Raw genomic sequence first — 15,818 nt, forward strand, 5'->3', positions numbered from 1 at the left:
CAGTAGTTTGGCTGTTGCTAGACAACCATGTCAAGTTTGGCAGAGCGCCCCGGGCCCCAATGAATGAGCAATTGTGAGGGTCTGGAAAACAGCTGCTTAACCTTTCTGCTGCTGGAGACGTCTCGAGTGCATTTCGGGACATATAGATTAGAATTCAGCCCTGTAGGATGGAGAAGGGAGGTTTAACCCCGTTGCTCTATAGTGCAATACAAGCTCATTTGACAGTCAACGGGTTAACCCTTTTTGCTGTTAGAAGGGCCTGCAATGCTTTGCGGCCACCCTTTGGCAGTGAAAGGGTTAAAGTATAAATAACGGTGTTGGGTTGTGTGAGTGAAGGCTCGAGGGAGACTGTGTGTGTGTGTGTGTGTGTGTGTGTGTGTGTGTGTCCACATTGGACAGCTCAGACACCTCGGTTTACTACCTGTGGGATATTCTGAGTTCAGGGATTCCAAACCGATCAATAAATCCTGCAGCGTTTTTTGCATATAATTACTCTGTGCTTAAAATTAGGAGAAATGTGTTCTTTTCAGGGACTGTATATATTTACTTGTTTACAAAATTGTGTGTTTAACAATGTGTATATATAAATGTCTTGTGTTCTCATATCGGGACTTTGTCTCAACTCTATTTTCAGCATAAATCTTAGTTTCTGCCTGAACGCTTCGGGAAAGCATGTGCCTGATTCCATTGGTGAGTTCGTACATCTCGTTTCGGCACTGTAACAGATCCCTAATTAGGGACCTTATTACACCCATTTGCTTGCGTGGTCTAAAACGCCTATATAGCAGCAAAGTGATTCAACTATTAGGAGCAGGAGGCAGACACTAATAAAACCTGATAGTGGTGGGTGTGTGTTTCTCCCTGGCACATTATAGTAGGGATTTTAAATTCTGCATTATTAGTGCCATTAAACACTGTGGAAACTTGTATTTCTGAGTTGTGATATTTTCTCTAATACGCAGGAGCAGTGAAGGTCTGCTACATATGTATATATACACGAACACACACCTCATGGCTGTGTTCTGGGACCTCTCCTTTTCTCTCTACACGCTATTGCTTTGACCTCATCAACTCATTTGGCTTTAGGTACTAACACTACACAGATGATACAGTATCTATCCATCTCACACCTGCAATCCAACCCCAAGTCTCTGCTTCTTGGCTATGTTCTTGTGGATGGTGCGATGTCCCCTTAACCTCGATAAGTCTGAAACTGAGCTTCACATAAGTCGTCATAATCCTGGCACAGTATCCCCTTTTTCCATCACAGTAAACAGAAACCCCATCTATCCTGTCGCCAAAGCACATTGCTTATGTGTGACTGCTCGATTTCCTTCACCATTCACTTTTTTCCCCCTCTAACATTGCCAAGATTTTCCCTTTTACTCTGTCGCTTTACTGCCAAAAACTCCAATACGTGCACTTCCCACCAGTCTGGATTATTGTAACCTCCTAATGACTGGGCAGCTCCCTCACTCCGTATATGCCAAGCCCCTCCTTTCCCCACCTGTAAGTCAAACGTAAAAACGCACCTTGTGAATGAAGCCTTTCAATAGTCTGACCACTGCCCCACGCCGAGACGCGCTTCCTAACCATCGTGGTCAAGCACTGCTATCTACAGTACCAACTCCTGTACCTGACTTTGCTGTCTGTCTCCTAACATGACAACTGTAAGCTCTCTAGTGTCTGATTTTTGTGTGTTGCACTTATTGTATGGTCTGCTTTGTGTAAAGCAGCGGTGCGCAAACTGGCGGGCGCGCCCCGACATTGTCTGCAGGGGGCACAGGGTTTACAGAGGCCCTGCACGCTTCCGAAAGGCATTTAAATTGGCAAAGGCCTCTGTAAACTGCACTTACATAGGCTCCGGTGGCTTCACGTTGCCATGGCAACATGCCGCTGACGCCAGAGCCGTGGTAAGAGTAGGGCACGGAGAGGGTAACAGCCGGCAGAGGGGCGCAAGGAAAAAAGATTGTGCTCCCCTGGTGTAAAGTACTGCATACTGTTGGTACTGTATAGATAAAAATGTATGTATATACACACCTGTTTGCATGCCTGTTTGTCGGTGGCACATTGCTGGTTGTAACGTATGGTTGCTGTATGATATAGTGTCTGAGTTCATGCTATATGCCTGTTCGGGCGTTTCAGGGTTTAAGGTTGAGCTGCAGCTGGACCGGACCAAGCAGAAGGGAGCTGTGAAGCGAGCACTGTTCTTGAAATCCAGCCAGGCCCACCTGACCCAGACCATCCACATACGCAACGGAGAGCAGGGGGAATGCCGTTACATGAAGATATATCTCCGGGTAACACTCCTTGTTCAGTGGTTGAAATGCCTTGGCAAATGAGCGGTAGTAACTGTGCTTTTAAAGCGGACAGGAGAGCCATTATAAAGCAGGCGAAGTACGTTTTCACAAAGCCTTTTCCATAAGGGAAAAGTGGAGGAACGTGGCATTGTTGCATTCATTTTACGTTCATTCTGTTTTCTTCGTCTTCTGTTCTTTGTGTTATACCGCGATGTACACTCCCTCGTGCGTCATTTAACACCTTCGCTCCCAGTGGGCCTTGCACAACATTGCCCAGCATTACGCAGCAGGCTCCTCTGGAGACCTAGGAGTTGAAGTCTACTAGGGCAGCAGGAAACGGGGTTTCGGCTCCGTCACTGCCTGCTACACTGTTACCTCTCCTATTCAAGTCCTTGCAATTCTCTTACTCTGGAGTAAAAGCTGTTCAAGTACATGGGAATGATCAAACAAAGCAGATACTCACAGCAATATAGAGAGAACCCTTTGTTTCCTGCTCCTATCCTCCCCCGCTCCCCCCTGCCTGTCTTGTCCTCTGAGCATGCCCTGCTATTTATAAAATAAAATAAAAAGACAAACAAATTATAGTGTTAATCTATGATTGTCATCTCTAGCTTCTGAAGTTACCAACCTTCAGACTGCAATGGGCTCTGGGTAGAGCTTCATTTTACTGCCCCCAGGCGCTTAACATTTAAAACGCCTCTCCTGAGCGAAGCATGGGAAAAGTAAAAACCGCTTTCTAAAAGGGCAAGAAGAGATCTCTTAAAGTTAATGAAAAAAGGGGAGGGGGAAAGGGGAAGCGATCAGCATGGACAGCTGCTTTAATAAGAAATCACGAACTGCGGTGCATGGTGTCCAACGTGTGAAAGCACCGCAGATTTATACTGATGTGCACGGAGTTGGGGGATTCTTTTTAGGAATGAGACAAGTAGGGAAATTATACCATTTTATTTCAGCCAAAATGCAGGATGACTTCCTCCTGTATGTATGTATGTATGTATGTCTTTATTTATACAGTATAGCGCCATTAATGTACATAGCGCTTCACAGCAGTAATATATGTGACAATCATATAAATAACTACAAATAACAGGTCATGGGAATAAGTGCTTCAGACATAAAAGTAACATTGTGGAAGAGGAGTCCCTGCTCCTAAGAGCTTACAATCTAATTGGTGGGAGTTTCCTACGGAGACAGTAGGAGGGCATTCATGTAAGTGCGTCTGCAGGGAGCCAAGCTTTATGTATCATGTCTAGTAATATCTACGGTGCTACTCATATGCTTCTTTAAGCAGGTGTGTCTTAAGGTGGGTAGAGAGGGTGCTAGTCGGGTACTGAGGGGAAGGGCATTCCAGAGGTGTTTGGCAGTCAGTGAGAGAGGTTTAAGGCGGGAGACGGCTTTAGATACAAAGGAGTAGAGAGAAGACATCCTTGAGCAGAATGTAAGAGCCGGGATGGTGCATAGCGGGAAATTAGGGCTGAGATGTAAGGAGGAGCAGAAGATGGTAAAGCTTTAAACGTGAGGAGGAGAATAGAGTGTGAGATGCACGATTTTGATTGGAAGCCAGGAGAGGGATTTCAGCAGGGGAGACGCTGAGACAGATTTTGGAAATAGTAAAGTGTTTCTGGCAGCAGCGTTTAGGATAGATTGTAGGGGAGACAGGTGAGAGGCAGGAAGGCCGGACAGCAGGAGGTTACAGTAGTCGAGACTGGAGAGAATGAGGGCCTGAGTCAGAGTTTTAGCAGTTGAGTAACAGAGGAAATGGTGTATCTTTGTAATATTGCAGAGGAAAAAGCGACAGGTTTTGAATGTGAGATTAATAGGAAGCACTGCTGAGTATGATTGTAAAAGATATGTCACGGGAGACCAGGCAATTTACACCTTTTTTACGAGGATCATTCACTGAGCAAAATAAGGTAATTAAATAAATTTTAAGCTTATTCGCACAAATTCATTTACACACAATGGAACACAAAATACAGACAAAAAGACACATTTACTGTGGGTCTGGGGTCAAAAACTAGACTTTCCTAGGTGCAGGGAAGTCTAAATAAGGACTTGGCCCAGAATCTCCTAGTCCCCAAATCGGCGTGAAGTTCCACACGCCACCGCTCCCTTCTCTTCTGAGAACTTGGACTTTCTTGACTGCGAGTTACCACAAATCCTCTGTAACTCAAATCGCCATAAAATCCCAGCCACGTTCAATTTCGATAACTTGGGCTTGAAAAGTCAGGGCTTTGTCTCTGGCAGGCAGGATTTTCAGGCTTGAAATCGAAGCCGGTTGCTCTGCTATTCGTGCAAGAGCAACTTTGAAAAGCCCGTCCGCACTCTTACTACCGGAGAACTCAAAACTGATTGGCTCGCAGGTTCTTTATAGTATTCTGAGTTTAATTCACAAAACTCGGCAGCCAATCATCGCATGAGAAAATTCCCAGCAGCCGGCTAGAAAAGCCGGGTCAGCGGGAAATCTGAAAATGCCAAGGGACATGCGCAAGTTTGCCACCTCCGTCCCTGGCTATCTCAATGCCACCCGCTGGGACAGGCTCCCCCACGTTTAGCAGAGCAAGTGGCAGCCCGGACGACTGCCGTTGATCTCCGGACCCGGTTCTCCGCCTTTCCCTGCTGCCCAAATGCTATTCACACCTTTGGCATCCTCTGAAGGCGTTGAACTTCGATGTCCAGCAGACTTACCGGTGCCTATGGGTTAGCTCAGGTAGCGTTTCTGGACATGGTTTCCGAATGTAAAAGCACATTACATTACATTTAATGAAGTATATTTTAATACAATGGGGTATCTGTTCTAATACTTCTGAGTCTACTTCTGAGGGGACAGAATAAGATGTTCTACTTTTGTTCTTAGCTGCCTTATTCCTCATACACTATCTTTTAGACTCACACTGGCTAAGAGTCCCCCCTCAACCAACCTTATATACAGTTGGGGCACCCACAACTCCTACACTGGTTCTGTCACCTTGGCACTAACTGGGGTACCCCCCTAAAACCTAGGGCTTTCCTCAGCTACAGGGATACCTATTTATCCCTGTGCCTCATTCTCCTTTCTGGGCTATGCTGAAGCAGGGTACCTGAGCGGTGAGTCACACTTGCGTTTTCAAGGGGAGATATTGCCGGAACAACGTGCCTACATATATCCGAGAATCAGATTCTGACAACAATTCTTCCGCAAAACTCCCCTTGAAACTCATACCCTAGCAATCCCTGCTCACTGGCATGCCCGGAAAGGGAAAACACATAAAATACTTTTATTACAGAATGATAGTGTTACTGGGCCCAAGAGCTAACTTTCTTAGACCCTTAGACACGGATCAGGGGTAACCAAAACGGGCTTAACCTTTATTTGAGAGCCTGGATACCCCCTACCGTCACTATATCCATTTCGGATTTCATGGTCAACCCAAGAGGGGGAGCATGACTTGTGCCTTATATCTGCTTTTCTAATTGTCTCGTTTGTGGAAGCCTGGAGACACATTTTTCTGTAACATTACTCCATGGCCACATTACAGTGAATGGTATTCACTAATCGTGCACAGGCTATGTACATTGTTTTTAAATAAGACTACACTTGTTTACATCATTACTTAGGATATGTGTGAATTGTTTCTTTGGTGGGATGGTTGAACTGGGGCACTGCTCATGAGCACATGGCACCTGTAATATCCTTAGATGGTTTATAAAATGCTTACATGAGTTGGAGAATGCAGGAAATTGGTCGGACCAACTCTGCCTACCTGTTCCCACCAGTGCTTTGTGCTAGCGCACTAGTGCTTTTGGATAAACTATATAAATAATTACATTTCATCCAAGCTGTGAATGATGGATTGAAACCTCCCTTTTTTGTAAACTGGGAAAGTCCACTAAAACTCCCCCAAAACACATTTTTTCCTGTCTGTAGACCTGCACAAACCTTTTTATATGAATTCATGTTATTCTGCCATTTTGATTTTAATCTCTAGAAATCCTTTATCTTAACTGTTGTGGGAAAATGACCAAACCTTATTGAACTCTTTCAGGAAGAGTCAGAGTTTCGGGACAAACTCTCTCCAATTTACATCTCTCTGAATTTCTCTCTGGACCCGCTGGCTCCGGCCGATGTCCATGGACTTCAGCCTATCTTCAACTACCAGACCAAGCACTATATTGAGCAGAAGGTGAGATGGGCTATGCAGTTTCTTGTTGATGCCCGAAAAAAGTGTATTATCAGATGTGGATAATCCTATGTTGGCATCACAATCTAGATTGAAAAGCAATCGGGGGCAAAGGATAAAGTGAAACGTTTCATCCAACTACTCGTCTTGCACCAGAAATAGCTGCATCTGTGAACAGAGTAGTGCAAGACAGTTGTGCACCTTACAGCTTGAGTGAAGCAGAGAAAGAGAGCATGCACATCACAAAATGGGTATAGAGCAGAGCAAAAGAACAGTGTCTCGTAGGGCAAATGGGACTGACTGGCTGGCAGGTATCTGTGGATCTTGTAGTGTGAGAGGAGCATATCTAGTAGACTGGTCTAGTTCACAATCACAAAACAAAGTCTGTAACTGGAACAGATACCATGCAACAGTCTACATATTCCACCATAACACAGCACTTGGTCTGCTGTACCTGGGGATCACTACGATCTGGCTGTTTACTGTTCTATCATACCGCACTTTTGCAGAAGTTTACCTATCTTCTCCTAGATTACCAGGTTCCCTTTGAAATTGTAAATCCTTTGTCATGTGATAAAGCGAAACAGAACAAACAGTTGCACATGTTTAATGTCTCCTCCTGCTCCTGTATCCCAGGAAGATAACCTCTAATTTTTTTCACGCTGAAATGTTCTTAAATATAATTTTAAATGACACTCTTGCTCAGACGACTGGTGGTAAGAATGTTTACAGCTGATGATTTATCGCTTGATAACACGTTTGAATCGCTTGATAGCCCAACTCTTGCAAGATGTAACATGGTGGCAAATTGGTGAAGGCCTAGGTCTATCAGCACTAATCACTCAGCATGGGCTGTGAAGGGGCTGGCTCACATTTCCCTCTGTCTCCCGGTGTCAGGCTCAGATCCAGCTGGACTGCGGCGATGATAATATTTGTGTGCCAGATCTGAAGCTCAATGTCTCAGGGTAAGTCTGACAGCTCGGGAGGAGTGCTGGCTCTCCCCAGCTAACCCTTACACTGTAGACCATCACAGCAACACTAACCTTCTGCCCTTGTCAATCTTTAACATTAGACATTCTTCCATTGCTGGAGTGACCTACAGCTCCATGCATTTTTTTATTTGTTTTAGCGACGCCAGCTTGACTGGACCTCTTTAACTATGGAAACCTTCCAGGGTATTGTAGACTATGCAAATCATTTTATTACATATGCACATAATAGACTATTCCTATGTATGTGTGTTTGCCACTGGTCAAGGCACTGTTTATAGCTGCTGTTCAAGCTGCCGTTTATATATATATATATATATATATATATATATATATATATATATATATATATATATATATAAAAAAAAGATATATATTCCCATTCAATATATGCAGCAATACAATCTGCACACTGACTAGTGATTAGCTAAGCTGCAGATTGACCTGTTCTCCTGTAATCAATCGCTTGCGCAGGGTTATTTAATTCAGTTCTTGCACAGCATTTTGGGCAATGTAGTTCCTAGAATATGATTGACTGGGCAGTTACTAGATACAATTGGTTCACTGCTAGAGAGGGCGGGGCTCGAGCCATAGAAGGGGGCTGTCACTTTGGAAATACTTCCTACATTAGGCTGCGCTTATTGTGCCTTGCGAAGGCGCTCTGAAACAAATACATTGACTCCGTCCAAGCGCTTATAGTAACCGCAATGGCGGGCCTAAAAATTTTGAAGCCTGGTAAAACAAAAAATTTTTAGAGACAGTTGACCCATGTGATTGGTTTAGAGACAATCAAATTGCGCGGCCCGCCCCCTTAGTTACGTCACTGCCTTGTCGCTAAAGACCTAATTACAACTTTCGCTAATGGCGACGGCTGACGTCATCGGTCACCAGCACTATAAGCGCGGCCTTAGAATCATTAAAAATGTCTTTAAAACATTTATTTATTTATATATATATATATACATACATATATATATTTTTTTTTTTTTTTTTTGAAATGCAACAAGTATTTTCTCATAGTACAGAACTGATTTATTTAAAAAAAACACATGTAGGATATTGCTTGAGCTGCTGCTGCTGCTTTAAAGTAGCAGTACTCCATATGAATTTAAACCATCACATTTTGTGTAGTACATGCAGAAATACAACAGCCCTACAAAAAAAGTATAGCGTAAACAGGATTAAAAAAAATAAAAATGCTAAAATCCATGTCTTGCAAAAATTCTAAAATGCCGATTCAGACACTAGCAAAAATAAGAGCTATAGGAAACATTTACACACTGCGACCCATGACTGCCAGACATGTGATGGTTCATTCAAGGTTTTTGTTTTCTAGTTCATTGAACCAAGTTTGAAGCCTACACTATGTGATCTTGAGCAAGTCACTATCTTAACTTTTGATGCTCAAGGCAAACCTTTTCCAGGAGCAAGTCCCTGCAGGTAGAGCCTACAATTAATACGTGCACTGCAGTACTTTAGAAGAATACTTTGTATTACATAGCCATAGTTGGCACAGGGGCCAGACAGTGAGGATCAGCTGCTGAGATCATTGCTATGTTCCAGTAAATGTTGATGGATCGTGTTAGGTGTCAAATCTTAATATGAAACCATCAGATGTGCCTGCAAAGCGCTGTGCAACTTAACCATTTCTGTCATGTTGCAGTGATCGTAAATCCGTGTACTTGGGGGACGAGAACTCCTTGACTTTGCTGTTCAACGCTTGGAACGACGGGGAGGGGGGAGCGTACGAGACTGAGCTATATGTCACATTGCCTAATGAGGCGGAGTATAGTGGCATTCTGAGGAATGAGGTGAGCAGTATGGCTCAGAAATGTAGCTGCAGTCCTGTGTGTGTACAACATATTGCAGTCAGGACACATGTACATTATGTTACTTGGTGACATTCTTTAGCACATTTCTTTAAAAAAAAGTGTGATTTTTATCAAATTAATTTTTAATCAATGTTATATACAATCATAAATGTAGACTCGATCCTTTTACTAAATATTTTAACAATACTTGCCTGTTTTGTGTACTACTTATTAAACCTACTAACCATGCCCCAGCTCATGGGATCCTAGTAGAGCTACAACCCACCATAGAGAATACTGTTGCTGTGTGCTAGGTTGCTTCTCTCATATGATTCTCTCTCACTAATTGATATCTTCCCCACAGAACCTCCCGGTCTTGCCTTGTGCTTATGAGCTGGAGAATCAGACCCGCTTAGTGATTTGTGACCTTGGAAACCCAATGAAGTCTGGGGCCAGCGTGAGTATCCAAGCATGCACCTTGTACTACCAAATTGGAGTGTAACATGTTCTTGCTGCCGGGCAGCAGTGATCATTAACCCAGTATTGGAGATGCTCTATCCAGACCATGGTTTATGGGCAACATACCCATATCCCATTCCCGTGTACTTGGTTTATTGCTATGTCTGTGCTGTTTGGATATTTTGTTAAATTTGGTGGTGCCTGGGCTACAAACTATTTATGCAACACCCCTAGCTCCTCTCCCCCTTTCCCCCCTAAGGGAGATCTGTAGGTTACTATGATAGGGTGCTGTGGTGCTCACCTGCTGGCTCTCAGGAGGACCGAGTCTCCACGATGGTGTGGGGAGTAGGACAACAGGACAGGTTTTCAGGATGGTGCAGCGCCTCCATCCTGCAGGGCTTAGCCAGGGGCAGGGATTGTTCCCCCACAGGGAACAGTCAGAATAAATGTGGTCCCAGGCCAGGAACAGTACAACTCTTTTATTGGTGGACCAGCTCATACAATCCTTCTCATGCAAGAGAGGTGCAAACTCAGATGTACAAAGCTTGCAGCTTGCATCTCTCATGGTCAGCCAGGGTCGCAGGACTGGAGGCCCCATGGCTAGTCTTTACCTCCTTACCCCCTGATGGGGCAAGGTAGAATCATGCCTACTCCCTAAGGAGCAGGATACACTGGAACACAGAACAGACTGAATTTGATAGGGAGCCATTTATTCCAGGGGAGGGTCCCACTCCTAAACTCCAGTATAGGGGCAGTACCACAGGATTGAGACCACCCCCACCCCCTGGCACGTGCTCCAACGGTTTCTAGACTAGCACTTGGAAAGCGCAACAAATTAACAGAGACTGGCATGCTGGCCCATGTGAAAAGAGTTTAACCCTAACGCTGCCGGTTCCTTACCAGGACATAATGTTAGGGCCAGGAAATATGTAGCATGGGGCACTGGGCTACATTTGGATACAATACACAGAACAACATAAACCGAAAAACTGCATTATAATCCGACCTCTGCACGTTCTGCACTCCTACACCCTGGTTTTGGGAGAGCGTGGTCTTGTAAAACACTGGTTTGTACCCCAGGGTCACCCCCTGATAGTTACTTTTCTCTCTTCCTCGGGCACTGGAATGTATATTTTGTAAGCTTTTAGGGGGCAGTCATTCATTGTTTGTACCTCCTAACTTGTAAAGTGTCCAGTGCTGTGTACAGATTATAAAAGAGCTGAATATCATAGGGACATTTTAGTACCAAAGTGTTAGTGAATTGGAACCAGAATAGTATGTGGATGCAGCAAACTGACCCAGCATGTGGGTTTTTTTTTTTACCTTGCCTGAACCAGGGGGTCTGTTGGAGCCTATACATGCTCATTCATCCTCTGGGGACCCCTGATTTCGGAGATGGGTGTAGGCAAAAATATGTGTCTCAGATCAACCCTTTCCCTGCCACATTTCCTGGGTATTTGGCTAAGTAGCAGGCCCTTGTTGCCATTGCGGTCACATGAGATTACTAAGGACTAATTAGCTGCTGTTTAAGGATGCAGTGCTGACTGTCTTTCTCTCTCCAGTTGTTGGGGGGTCTGAGATTCACAGTGCCCCATCTACGTGACTCCAGCCGGAAGGTGCAATTTGACTTCCAGATCCGCAGGTATATTGTCACATCACTGCCTTGCAACTATTTAAAGCATGACAAACACCTTTCACTATTTACTTTTGTGTGTACACGTAGACCGGCAACATATCCCACCATAACGATGTGTGTGTACTTTAGGAGGAAAAGAGCCATTTGTTCAATATATACCATAGGAAAACTATAGCTTGTTAATAGTGTATGAATTACCTTTTTTTAGGGTAGGCTTGCTGAGTGACTTGATTGTGAAATCTAGTTTATTCTGAATCACTTCACCTATCCCATGTGTTTTGCTGGCCTTTCCGTGCTAGATATAACTGGGTCTGTACTTGTTGTTGTTTAACTATTATTTCCCCTTCGCTTGTCCCCCAACAGTAAAAATGCAAATAACTCGCAGAGTGAGCTTGTGCAGCTAGCCCTAAAAGTTGAAGCTTTCGCTGTCATTTCATTTTTTGGGTAAGTATGGCGAATTATTGAATTTGTTGGTGAAACAAACATGAGACTGTGAGGGCCCTTTTTTACCTGGTAGTATAAAAGGCTGCGACACACTTCCTGACTGAGAGCACTTCATTCTGAAGCCTGGAAATATCCTATGTCTCTGGTAGCGCTGGTTTGGAACTGTCGCCCTCATGCCCTGTCAACATTTGTGGTAGATAATATCTCGCACTACTGTGACTCGTGCATGCGTAAGTAGGAAGTCATACATTGTGGTCTATGTTTAAGGATGTATGTTTAACCCATTGAGTGTAAAGGGGCTGGAAATACATTTCTTTAATAGGTCGAATGTAGGTGAGTGAGTGGCCCAGTTTCTAAACGATTCAGGCAGCTCGGAAGTGTCTACATGTATTTATTTATTTACACTTTTCTAGTTTCCTCCGTGGTACAAATACTTTTGCAGTGTTTTCGCAACCTTGACAAACTGAACACAAAATATTTTGGGTAAACTGTTTTTTATACACCAGTGAGTGTATTTATTTTTGCTAATGATGGCAGCATCATTGATTTTTAAATAAATAATGGAAAAGTGCAACAGTGACCGCGTAACATACGATCAAATGGGCTTAAAGAAATGAGAAACGCGCTCACGCTTACAAGGAATGTGAAACGCACTCTTGCACATTTCGATCTTGGGTAGGACGACACCTTTAGCTCCATCACTGCCAGGGAGCCAGACATGAGGGGGTTAACTGAAGCATGTTCCTCTTTGGCCTGTGTTTGAAAGGGCTTTAATGTCCTGTGTGAATCAACTTGCGATTTAGGGTAGAGGAAACATGCAATCATAACGGGATGTACTGCACTCTGCACCTCTGGTAACACTCAACAGTCTTTGACGTTAAAATACCTGTAAAGTCTGATGTGGTGTAAACTCCTCAACCGCGCGGTCTGTGCAAATGAGGATCTTAAGTTACAAGTCTCTTGGACGTAATGAAGCCGCAATTGCAAAGCAACATTTCTTTGTCTTATTATTTATTATTATTATTATTATTACACAAGTATTTGCTGCTAAATTAAAATAAGACCAGTTTTGCCATTTTATATTGCGAATCCAGAACTACGCCCTAGATTGCCATGTATTTCACCGATGTGCAAGAAAAGCTATGAAATATAGGGGACCTACAGAAGTTTGCGCCTTTCTCATTGTTATGTAGTGTGAGGAAGTCCATATTAATTGTACTTTTACTACAGCTCTTTTAGAAATGATACATGGCCCTCTGTCTCTCTCCCCTTCTGGTTATCCACACTTTGCATGACCCTCAACCACTGAAGGGATCACTAATGTTTTGTTTGTGTTTTAAACACTATTTTAATTAAACTGTGCCCGAGGCAGAAGATGTCTGTCTCTCCTTTAAAAGTCTCCTCTTGGCAACTAATCAATAAGGACAAAAAAAAGAACTCCTTCCTGAGCATTTAAATGTTTTACCATCTGTAAATCACCTGGATCTAGGTAAACATGTTCTTTTAGAAGGCAGCTTGCTCTTTGAGTACTCGGAGGAAGTGAAAGAATAAACATGGGTGTCTATACATTAATGCAAAGTGGTGCAATTGTAGGACACAATGCATTGCATAAAACCCAACACAAGCCTGTTATTGCTTTCAATGGGATTTTTGTTTGGATCCCAATGTTTTGAAAGATCAATGTATTGAGGCAAAGGTGGAATATTTCTGAAGCAAAGTAACTGTGCAAGATCTGCTCAATGACAGAATAAACCGGAGGTTTTACTGCTTTGCATAATCTACTCCTAAACCGCTTCAGACCATCAGCTGCGCATCAAAGAAAACACCATTCAGTAATCGCAGCCAAAATAAAAACACACACATGACGTCCTAGTGGGATGAAGGGATTCCCCAGAATGACTGACTCCCGTCTGGCCTCAAATAAAACCTGAGTGATGGAGTGAAGCTGCGTGTGGTTTAATAGTATTTAGTAGAAACAAAAGGGTATTTCCCGCGTTTCTCAATGGGAAGCTATGAAGACATTATTGTGCAGTAAGTGTTTTTAACCAGAGCTTTCCTCCAGAAGTGATAACTGTCCACTCTATTCTCCTGTCTCAGTGTCTCCAAGCCAGACAGTGTTGCCTTCCCACTGGCAAACTGGAAGCCCAGCAAGAGGCCCAGTCAGGAACATGAAGCGGGGCCAGAGGTCAAACACGTGTATGAGGTAAGGGAGCAAGGACTTCTCTACGTGACTCTCTGGTATTAAACTACACAGGTAGAGCGTCACTTTGCAAGTTGTGCTGTGACCCGTTTGATAGTAATACACTACATAATATACTTGATCATCCCTGAAGGACAGGGCGTTGCCTGGCAAATACTGCCCTTGGCGAAAGGATTGCCTCCGGTGCTTAACCCACCCGGGGCTTAATTGTCACTGGGTATATTTTAGAGCTGTACTGTGAACAGTGTTTTTATTGATGAATTTGTATTCTAGTTTGTAATTGGAATGATTAAAAAAAATGCTGGATGGGAAATGTTGGTAGAGAAATGTTACTGTGTCCTTCTGCCAATGTTTATTAAAATGAATACTTCTTCGAGGGCCCTTCCGCGTCTCCTCCATGGCTCAAGTTACAGCTCCACTCTCCACCCCCAGAGTCCTCTGTAACGAGTTTTTCTGCTAGGAAGGCCTTAAAGGCTGTTATCGTTCCACCGTCATTGACGTTCCATCTTCCTCTTCTGACGGCCTCTGTGGCTTAAGTTAGTGGCCCTTTAAGATGCGTTTGGGTGAGGGATGGAGCTGGCCTTGCAGCTTTAGCTGCGTTCGAAGGAGGGGGGCGTCGAAGCAACACTTGATTACTCGTAGGTCTTCAGTGGAGTTGAGCGATGGTTGGTGACCAGGTGCTGCAGTCAGATCAGATGGGTACCGATGTCAATTATTTAACATTTTTATAATATGGTACTACATGGCTTGATATAACTTAATTTTCTTTAAAAGATCTTCTGTTTTTTAATTGTTTTATTAATGCTGTTTCTCTTTATGCCAAGATTGATATCCTGTTGTCTGGTGTTTATTAAAAAATTCATCCATTATGCAGGGCCAGCCTTACCATTTATTTATTTATAAAATGTTTTACCAGGAAGTAATACATTGGACATACCTCTCGTTTTCAAGTATGTCCTGGGCAGAGTTATAACACATGGTTACATTACATAGCTACATTAAGTGAACAGGGTTATACATTATATACAAGACATTGCATGCACAGTAAGAGATGCTATATATTATTGGCGTATGTAACAATTAAAGACCAGATTAAAATGAGACCGCTTTAGTTTTAAAGAACTTAGACTTTGGCGGGGCCCAAGGCGGCATGGCCCCTCCTCCTGCAGTGTCATGGCATAACAGACACGTTGTCATGGTGTCGCCAAGACAACCCGACACTGCAGAAAGAAGGCCACCCAGCATAAGACCTCCCCCAGCTATTTACACATGCACGCACGCACATACATTCCCACTCCCCCAGCTACAGACTCCCCCCTCCCATCTTGGCGTGAGCAGTGGTGCGGTCCCGGTTCAGGAACTCCTCAGCTCCCTCCTCTCCTAGACGCTGACAAGAGGATGGAGCACGAGGCCGAAGGCCGGCCCAACTAAGACAATAAGTGCCTGGCACTTTATAGACATACAATAAATTCCTGATCTCTGATTAGACACCGACACAACACTAAGGTTATAGAAGCTTTGACATATTGACCATAAATTATTGTTTGATCTCCTATGCACTTTTGATATATACTTCACCTATTGTGGGAAGAGTTTAGGAACTTTTATTTTGATGGTGAAACAAATGTTTTAAAGGCAAGTAAGTTGCGTGTATGAATATTTCACTATATTGCAATCACCATCATATTGTGCTTGTTGGCACTAATAAATAATACTACTGCATACTGGTACAGTATAAGAGTGCTAATATTTTTTGCCATTGCTCTTGTAAAATGTTGCAGAATGCACAGGTGGTCAACCTTATTAATTAACTGTTAAC

At 43.5% G+C, this 15,818-nt stretch overlaps 1 protein-coding gene across 1 annotated transcript in view; it reads left to right on the forward strand.

Annotated features, from left to right (window-relative positions):
* Positions 1-15,818, forward strand: part of ITGA5 (integrin subunit alpha 5) — a 107,502-nt gene that overhangs the window by 79,926 nt on the left and 11,758 nt on the right. The window contains exons 16-24 of the mRNA XM_075591732.1: positions 635-690; positions 2,146-2,300; positions 6,326-6,463; positions 7,358-7,425; positions 9,113-9,260; positions 9,625-9,717; positions 11,282-11,361; positions 11,719-11,799; positions 13,897-14,002. Of these exons, the coding sequence (XP_075447847.1) occupies positions 635-690; positions 2,146-2,300; positions 6,326-6,463; positions 7,358-7,425; positions 9,113-9,260; positions 9,625-9,717; positions 11,282-11,361; positions 11,719-11,799; positions 13,897-14,002 (925 nt within the window). The remainder of the gene's footprint in view (positions 1-634; positions 691-2,145; positions 2,301-6,325; positions 6,464-7,357; positions 7,426-9,112; positions 9,261-9,624; positions 9,718-11,281; positions 11,362-11,718; positions 11,800-13,896; positions 14,003-15,818) is intronic.

The sequence above is a fragment of the Ascaphus truei genome, chromosome 3 (genome assembly GCF_040206685.1).
Source record: "Ascaphus truei isolate aAscTru1 chromosome 3, aAscTru1.hap1, whole genome shotgun sequence".
In the NCBI taxonomy this organism is placed as follows: domain Eukaryota; kingdom Metazoa; phylum Chordata; class Amphibia; order Anura; family Ascaphidae; genus Ascaphus; species Ascaphus truei.